Source organism: Labrus mixtus, chromosome 11 (assembly GCF_963584025.1).
Source record: "Labrus mixtus chromosome 11, fLabMix1.1, whole genome shotgun sequence".
NCBI lineage: Eukaryota > Metazoa > Chordata > Actinopteri > Labriformes > Labridae > Labrus > Labrus mixtus.
In genome coordinates, this window is record NC_083622.1 from 24,298,025 (window position 1) to 24,308,072 (window position 10,048).

General features: G+C 39.8%; 1 protein-coding gene across 1 annotated transcript in view; it reads left to right on the forward strand.

Moving 5' to 3' along the window:
• The first annotated feature begins 1,051 nt into the window (after positions 1-1,051).
• adcy2a (adenylate cyclase 2a) overlaps positions 1,052-10,048 on the forward strand; it is a 57,545-nt gene continuing 48,548 nt past the window's right edge. The window contains exons 1-2 of the mRNA XM_061051001.1: positions 1,052-1,647; positions 7,405-7,602. Coding sequence (XP_060906984.1) covers positions 1,102-1,647; positions 7,405-7,602 — 744 coding nt within the window. The 5' untranslated portion in view covers positions 1,052-1,101. The remainder of the gene's footprint in view (positions 1,648-7,404; positions 7,603-10,048) is intronic.

Sequence of the window (10,048 nt, forward strand, 5' to 3'; positions counted from 1 at the left end):
AATGATCTGCATGGAGGAACAGGTTCTCTGTAGGAGCAAAACAAAGGAAGTAGATAAGACGGTCTATACAGAGCATGGAAGATAACAGGGAAATTACAGCTCAATGCATTGAGATAACAGTCATTTCACTAACAGCTTTTTGTTGATCTTAAGTGAAAATATTTTGAGATAAGTATGTGGGGAGTCCCAAGAACTGGCCTGCGACACTCGGGTCCCAAACACAAACTCTGATTGTTGAATAGAAGTGCTGGCATGCTGTTAACACACTAACAAAAGCCAAACCCCCAAACAGACTTGTAAATATTCTGAATGAATGTTAATATTCAAAATGATGGTTTGTTGCTTGTGTATTAATCGGTGAAATTAGATCGTTCATGTCCTGAGCGGTTTTCAGGATCTTGAAGTCATTGTGACTCATCCTTATAATAACAACATTTGGGGCAGCAGCACTTAAAGTATTGACCCTTCTTTGTGTAAACTTTTTCTTCTAAGCGATTGCACAAAAGATTGTAAGAGCCATCATTCAGTTACTGGTCTGTTTTAAAAGGTATATATAAATTTCATATATAAATTACATGAAATCACGTTTTTTAAGACTTTTAAGTAATGATAGTAACTAAAAATGTAACCGTCCTGTCTTTTTTTTATACATCTATCATAAGTTGAGAAGTGTTTCACCAAACCAAATGTGTTAAAAGGCTCTACAATCCTCTAGAGAGATACTGAAGGGGGCGATTATAAAAAAAGTTAAGGTTTTGTTGTGTATTGGTTGTATAAATTCTGAGAATCATCATTCTTTCTTGGATTAAGCTCAGACAGTTTATTGTATTGTGTTCACCAGTTTCTAAGTTCAAATTGGTGCATTGCATTATTAATCCCGAATGCATATTGCATAAATACCATAGTCATTTTCTTCTCTCACTCCCTGACTTCTTGCTGTGGCTGCACCTTCGCTTCCTTCCTCCCCTCCCCCTAGTCCTTTCTCCCTCCCCTTTCCCTTCACTTCCCTCCCACTTTTCTCTCTCACTCTAAAGAGCTCTCACTCTCTGCGCTCTCCTTCATTTCCCGCTTCAACATGTTGGCAGGAGGAGAAAGAGGAGGATGCTGCGCTCTACCCTCGGTGCGTTTTTGCCACCTCTCCGGTCAGCTCATGCTGCCTCTGACTCAGACTCAGTCTCAGCTTTTAGTTGTCTCCGCCTGAAGGACTTCAGAGAGGAGGTGGAGGAGGATCCAAAGGATACGCTGGAGATCAGAAGCTCTGACACCGGGGTCCCTAATAGGAACAACAACAGCAGGGGAGCGGAACGGAGCGACTGCTCCCCGTCTGTGGTGGATACTACAAGTACCTCAGGGGTGAACACCTCCTCTGACTCCTGTAGTTTCTCTCCCTCCTCCATCTTATCGGCTCCAAGATCCATGTGGCAGGAGGCAATAAGGAGGAAGCGGTATCTCCTGGCCCGGCCAGGGGAGTCTGGTGAGGGTGATAAAGGAGGAGAGGGAGGTCAGCAGAGGAGGAACAGGTCTCCGGACTGGCTGTACCAGTCCTACTACTGTATGAGCCAGCAGCATCCTCTGATTGTGTTTCTCCTGCTCATTGTGATGGGAGCCTGCCTGGCTCTGCTGACTGTGTTCTTTGCTTCAGGACTGGTAAGCTGCTCATTCACAACATTCAAACACACACGCAAACACACATGGAGGAATTATGCAATATAAGTTTGAAAAAAATTCTGGGACCAGACAAACATTTTGAAGGCATTAAGATCATAGCAAGAACAATTTTGACATCCTTGTTTTGGGGTTTTAATCATGTGTAAAATGTGAAGACAATTCATATCAAGTCCATGCAAGTCTGAAAATTCTGATCTGATACCTTTAAACACATCTTGGGTACTCGTTCACACTTTTGTAGACTCGTTTTTTTTTTTTACAAGCATGTGTAAAAAAATAAGGTCACAAAAACTGACTTGCCATTCCTGTACACACAAAAGTGCATACGTGTGCACTGACACTCCCCTACCCTCATAGACTCACATACACAAACGAACGTGTACACACACAAAAGCGTGCCTGTGCAACACCTATGAGCACGCACAGAGTCCCCAGCATGCAGCCCTCATCGCAGCACTAATGTGAAGAGAAGGGTGAGATAAAGTGAGGGAGGGAGGATAAGGGGCTTAGTTATTGTCTGAGCCCATGGTTGACTGAACTACAGAAAGGAGATCTGTTTTGCTCTGTCACTATTTTGACAGGGTTATCTTTGCTCTAAAAAACAGAAAAAATCAATGCAGTGAAGGCAAGCTGGTGTAAAGTAAAAAAAGACATCGCAAACAGGGGGAAATAGTGAAATACTTCTCAGTGCACAGGGTCTGTGGCTGCATTTTAACTGTTGGATCATTTGCCTGACTATATGCACACAAAGAAAGACACAATGAGCATTCATCAACAGAATCGAATGATTGAAGAGGATAGACTATCACAATCGTATTACAGCTTATCACTCTTGTGATTTAGGGAGTGCCTCTCCCATTCCTTGCCTCTTCTGAGTCTTCAGTCAAACAGAGACTCATTTAAAACACAATGAATGGGACCGAAGGAGCCCTTACACATACACACATCAGCATGCACATCCCAAAATTAACCAGAATTCAATAGGAAAACGTGCATTGTAACAACAGAACTGAATGAAAATGGAACTCTAACGTTTGCATGGTCAAAGTGTTTCAATTCAAAAAAACAACATTGCATAGACTCATTTCTGCCTAATTAATCAAATGATGTCCCTTCTTGAGAGGATTACAAGCAACAGCAATCTTTCTATAAATCATATTTAATCGTGTAACTTTTCTGATAGTTGATTGCAATTTAATTATGTCCTAAACACAGCAGTAATTTTCATTATAGACGTTTCTCATGCTCTTGCCCTAAAGGAGATTTTTAAGAGGCAATTCATCATTATTTTGACTCATCACCTAAGCATAACTGGTGCTTTTACACATGAATCTCAGTTGAACATTGGATTTATTATCGCATCCAGCTGTTAGTATTTGTGTTGAAGCTGTGGATAAGTGTGAGAGTAAGTTAACTTAGAGCAGGAGCATTAAGTATTAATGTAGAGTTAGGAACAGGATTGCTGCAGAGAAGCAAAGTAGGGCTTTAAAAGCAGTCTGTTTTGTATGAAATATTTCCCTACAATCTCTCCACTAAGAATATGATATGTACAGTCTGGAAATGTTTGTGTGGGCTCACAATGAAAGAGTGTCCCAGTAAATGTTTCTTCCTGTCAGGCTTCTGCTCAATCTGTCCTACATGCTCTTTTATATTTTTTCCATCCCTGTGCTGGATAGCCATGACTTTTGCAACCCTCTTGTTTTTTTCCCCCTCCATCATCTCCTATTTCTCTCTCGTGTATGTGTCATCTCTCACCTCCTCATATCTCAGTCTCTCTCTCTCTCTCTGTCTCTCTCTTTTGTTTGTATCCTATCATCCCTCCATCCTGCTGGCTGGCTGACCTAAATCCTGCGCTGTTTTGGAGCTCTGCTCTGGGCGAGACAAACTCTGTGGCTTTCTGCAGCCACACATATCCTCCCCTGTCCCAGAACACTGACTGTGCGCATGAGAGACGGAGGGGGCGGGGCGGGGGGGGGGGGGGGGGGCTTAGAAGGAGAACGAGGGAATTGGAGAGGAGGAGGAGAAATGTAGAGTGAAGCATCATGCATTAAAGTGACATTAAAATATTTCGATTGTAAGGTCACTTCTGGAAGCTACAATGGAAGAAAACATGTTTGCAGTGATAAGTGACTACCATGAATGAGCACGACGTATCATTCAGTTTAAATAGAGCATCATATTTACAACTCTAATTCAGAAGAGACCTTAAGATAACCCATCATTCATTTGGATCACTCAGCTGATATTTGGATTACCAAATTCCCCCCCTCCTCTAACGTAAGTCAACATGGTGGTTTAGCTCACAAAGTCTTTGTTGGCTTCGCACCCTCTACTTGTCAAAGAGCGCATGTCGTCTAAGAGGGGTAGTAGTAACAGAACTGTTTTTGTCTTACAACAGAGCAGTTGCACTCAGAGACCTTCGGTGGGAGCCAAAGCGCACCAAAACAATTTCCTACATATTATTGCTTTTAAAAAGTATAACATGAAAACATGTGATAGTAAACTGATATTTTGCTAGCTTTGACTGATGCTGATTAGCACTTTTATTGACTTAAAAAAAAAAAATACTTTTAAGTGCCACCGATTTCAAGTAGGGCCCAGGCCACGATGACCACCCCTGGATCTGTCCTTCCACCCAGCCAAAATTGCCTGAGCTAATCCAGCACATTGTGATTACTGTTAGCATATAGAGGCGTTTTACACAACTGGATGTATGCAAACACCGGACCACTCAGAAAACTTTCTTTGCACTTTTCATAATTTAAGCTTAACAGTTCCAAACAATAACATATGAGCGTATGATCAGCCAACCATTACTGTGTGATCATTTAAAACAAAGAATGGCTTATGTAGTGCAACAGAAGAAGCCTTTTGCTCTGTCTGGCATGGATGTTCACCATCTTCTCAAGTGACAGTTTCGAAGTCTGATCACTCCATTATAATACGTAAGTGGGAGATGTGACCTGCAAGATTATGGTGTGCAGTGTGGTGAGGAGACAGATGTGTCAGAATGAGGATCTGTGCCGTAATGACACTGATTTTTCTGTCTGTTTATGTTTACGGTCAAAAGAGATTTGAGTCTGCAGTGAAGCTGTTAGATTAAAATCTAACGTGTGCCCATTGACAGCCCGACTATAATCTGCCCTTCTCAACATTAAAAAAAGAAGTTAAGGGAAATCCATACTATTTTTTTTATTATTGCCTATATTTGAAAGGAGAGTGGGTAAAGTAGGAAATCGGAGAGAGAGAGACAAAGAGTGGGGAAATGCATGCTTGGGGCACTTTAGATTCCATAAATGGGGAGCGACCTAACCGCTAGGCCATCTGCACCCCTATCATACTCTACCTTATTCTGTATTATCTGAAAATAACAATGAGACCCTAGCCCTATTCAGACTGCTGTTTCAAGGCACAATATTTAAGCCCCTGTGACGTTTCGCTTTCAATCTGAATATCGCAGAGGCGTAATTGGGTGGACAATGTGATCCCCCTCCGTCTTCAGAGGCGTTACAGAGGCGAGGTGGGATCAGATGAGCCAGCGCAGAGCTGTGTGTGAGTGCATGTCTGACTGTGTGTATGTGTAGCTCTGGCTGTGCCCTGCTCAATGAAGAAATGCAATGTTGCAGTATCAATATGAATGAAGACATGATGACGGCTGACCTTAGTTACAGCACTTTTGCACAAAAAAGAACGGTCTGAAAAGGGCTTTTGACTTTTGAGCCTGGGTTGAATTAAGCAGGAAAGATTTAAGTGTGTTTCAGAGACTCCTTTCACACACATCCTTATGAGCAAGTATGGATATGACACATCTACCTACCATATCCATATCCTGACATATTTCCTTTTCCCTGTCACTCTCTGGAAAAGCGATGATAGGATGAAGCCTGGCAGTACAAATGACTCATTTCACTGCACGTTCCTCCTACATCCACCTTGAAGAGTCTCCTTAAATTTTTATTAGACTTTCAGATGTAAGTGTTTCTCAGAAAAGCTGCAGCAAATCCATTATAGATGTGGCTCTAACTTCGCACTGGAGGCTTTTTAGGATTTTTCCTCAACCTATAAGATATTCTCTAAGTGCAGATGTGTTTTCATCTCTAGTACAGTTATTCATTAAAAAGAGGGGTAGGATCCCTGAAGTGTACCTTTAACCATAGTTAAAGATATTTGACCTTAATCTAATAGTTAACCTTTATTACTTAACACATCATTTTTATATGATTTTATAAGAGTGTGATTCTTGTGTCTGAAATATGTGGGTAAAAAAAACGAGTTTCAGTATTAGTAGTATTTCAATTTAGCTTTTATGAAGTAGTTGTCGATTATTTCCAGGACTCCCTTGAAAAAGAGGTTTTTAATCTCAATGGGACTTTCCTGGTTAAATAAAGGTTAAATAAAATAAAAATTATGTGTTTAGTATTTACAATTAAAAAAAACACAGACGTTGTATATTGCAATTGCAAATAAAATACATCCAGGGATTTAACTAATCAAAAAGGTGTAGGTTTAACCTTTATTATACCTAATGTTTTTAAATAACATATACTTAAAGGAAAGCCCTGTTTACACCTTGTATTAACATCCATCCTGCATGGGTAATCGGTTTACAAGTGGATAGCACTTAAGGACCGGCGTTTAAACTTTGCATTAACAATGTGTCTCCTTACTTGAATTCAGACCTCACTTGCCTGCCTCTTATGCAAATAAGGGCCTGCCGTGTTGAAAAGACTGAATGGGTCATCTTTTACACCCAGTGAGTGGCAACATTGATCTCCCCAGTTGAGGGGTTGGTCTTTAGTGCTGCCCCGGATGCATTTGTGCTTCCACTACCAAACCATTCTGGATTCATGTTTCCCAGACCACCTCCGTATGTGCACTGAGCTCTTTGAATTCAAGCGTCCGCACTATGCATTGGGGTGCTTTTCCCTTTGCATGTAGGCTATCATCCACTTGTTATCAGATCACCCAGGATGGATTTTACTGCAAGGTATAAACAGGGCCTATGTCATGCACATCATGCGCACAAGTCATGCACATAAATTAAAAAAATAAATTACCCTACAGAAATAAAGTCCAACATCTAACAGGTTTTTCTAGTAGGACATCTGGTTAATTTAAAAGATGAATAAATACATTACTAAATCATGGGAATAATCATTTAAATGGCCTTTTTCACTTTAATAATATCATTTTATTTTCACATTTTGCAGTTCTTTTTGTTTTTCCACCGCAATATTTTCAGTTTTCTCAGTACCTCAAATACTTAATATTTCTGTCCATACTGAGTCTTAAACGGAAAGCAAGCAACAGATGTACAAAGCAAAATGGCATCTGCAACATCATCATCATCCTTCCTTTCTCATATTACACCTATAGCAATAATGTTCAGATCATCGTGGTGACACATTGTTGTATTGAAAGGAAAGTGGGAAAAATAAGGAGCGGATCAGTGTTACGCTAGTTTTACAGGTTCCCTGGTGGAGTCACATGTCTGAGTAGTTTGTATTTTCAGGAGACTAGAGAAAAGCTTGAGCTAGAGGAGATGCTTTTAACACTGTTGGGCTGTTTCACGGCCCCTCGAGATGTCTCTGTCTCCTCAGTGTGCGTCCTTTCTCATTGACCTCTCTCACACAAACCATGATTCCTCCTATACTGATAAATAACACACCTACCTCCCATCTAGAATAGTCTGTCCACATGTATAACTCCCTTATCCTTACCCTGTCTCTTTTTCAGAACGTGGAGGACCACGTGGCGTTTGTAATCACTGTGCCCACAGCGCTGGCTATCTTCCTTACTGTGTTTGTTCTCGTCTGCATCGAGTCGATCTTCAAGAAGCTCCTGCGCGTTTTCTCCTTGGTCATCTGGGCCTGCTTGGTCGCCATGGGTTACCTTTTCATGTTTTCTGGAGGGATTGTGTGTCCATGGGATCAGGTAAGACACAGATGTATTCAATGTTTTTCTCCTGTTCTTTTGGGGTCATTTAAGGAGAATTTAGTGGCTAAATGAAAAGACAAGACAACATACCGGTACTACACGCATAAGTAGGTGTAGCTCTTAATAATGAAATCTTTTGTAGTTCTTCAATAAGCCAAATTTTAAACAAATGTAAGCACATAAATTAACACTAGGGTAGAAACCTAGGCCAGTGGATTTTGGAAATTGCTGATGTTCTTTTCTCCATTCCTTTGCTGTTGTCTTGAACAAAAATGAGGTCTCTTGTGGTGAATCACAACATCTTCTGTAATTTCGTTGGCTTTAGAGGTGCATATTTGTGAAAGTTACCAGATTATTCCAGCCATGTGTGGACCTTGATAATTTCCTCTTGTTGGAGCACATATTATTTTTCAATAGTCTTGTGAATATGAAAGTAGTCCAAAAATATTCTGATTGCCAAAAAATATAGTGCGATCTAGTAGCAAGAGGATCAGGGGATTTGACTTGGCTTTCATTCACTTGTTTTCTGTTCAGCATGAGTTAGCTTCTGCATAAATACAGCTGCTCTCTTGGTCAATGTGGTCTAGTAGGTCTATGAGTGTGGAGTGTAAAATTCTTGTTTGGTTTCATTTGTGATGATCTTGGATAGATGTGAAACAATAGTTAGCGATTCAGTTGGCCTGAAAAAAAAAATCTCTCCCTTAAGATTATGTTTCATCTCTTTTGATATCTGACCTAAATTCAAAAATAGTCTTCAAAGTTTTGATCAAACACAAAGCTTGAGTGCTTCCTGACATCCCATTACTGCTTCTACCTGTCATATTCTTTGTCTCCGTCTCATTAAGCTTTGCAAGTACTAAGAGAATGGATGAAACTGCATTACTACACTCAGAAAGGTACAGTCGTTGAACTGTGCAACATCCTGCATGTGTCGGACCTCCTTCAATAGCTTTTACAACTTCAGCTTTCCTCCAACATTAAATGACATAGTGTTTTCATGAATACTGTATATCTTATCATAAAGAATCATTCATTATAATTTAAAGAAACAATCCTACCTTTACTGTAATGAGCATATCAATCTGAAATAATAACAGAACTACCCTGGTCAAGTTAAAGAATCTGTGTTCCTCGCCAACCCCAACCATCCATGGGTCTATTTTCAATAACAATGTCTTATGAATGTATTATAGGAACAAAAAAATTAATACAAATGAACCACGTTAATCATAAAATAACAGAGTATAATTGAAAAAAGAAAAGCTGATGGACACTAATGCTAACATTTCATGGAAATGTCTTTAATTTAACTCTTATTCAGATAGGAGACTTACATCATTATCTTTAAGGCCAGGTGGAAGAATAGCCTTTATTTAAGTTGAGTATGAAAAGAGGTGAGAACAAGGATCACAAAACAAAAATCAAACAGATGGCGGTTTGAGGTCAAGTCATTTTCAGGGGCGAGGACTTCTATGACTCTTTGACACAGTGCTTGAAACCTGAACACAAGCATGATTTAAACATTTTGGGTTAGTAAGAAAACTGTCATACAGTATTAATGTATACATTACAGTGGATTCGTTGGCATTTGATGTCCTTTGTCACTGCAAATGCTTTCCTACATACTCTTTAGGTCCTTTGCAGCAATTTTATGTTGTGGGGAAAAATAGAAGGGGTCGTTTGTAGGGGAGAAAAGAGAGTGCATGAAAAACTGTATATTGAAGGTCATGAAAGTTGCAATCTTGGAACCCATTGGCAATCGTCGTCTATCATTTTTGGTTTCCATTCAGACTGTTTTCCCTGCAAACACCAAAGCCTGCTGATACATGATTGGTCATTTAAAGCTGAGACTACAAACCTACTAAAATGGAAACGACAACACCTCCCAAGCTGAGAATCCAGACCCCAAGTTAGGGCTGGGTGATATCGATAATTATCACGATAAATTTTAAATCATTCTTTCTTTCAAATTTAAAGGCTGACTTTTGCTTGTAAGTGAAAGATGAAGAAGCCAGAGGGTTAGTTGTGTTTTAAACCTTCTACATTGTCAGAAGAAATGCTGGAAAACAATGACTTGGTAGTTTGCCGCTGGGCAGTAACACTTACTGGCCTGGTGCTTGCTGAGGGTCCACTAACACTTGTTTGGGACGTTTGGTAATTTTTTTGCTTTTCGATGTTCTATCAGGTGATATTATTTCAAATAGTGGAAAAGGTTTGTGGTGTTGCTCGTTTTAGCCTCATGTTGTAATAATATGTTAAAATCTATCAAACACTTTTAATATTGACAAAACTGATATCTAGATGATGAATGATATTGCGATAATAATCGTTAGATCACTCAGGCCTACCTCTGGTACAGATTCTACATCTTTATGTGGAATCTCTAAATAGACAATATGAATGTTGTATTTCCAGTGATCCACCACAGGACCTTCTATATAAT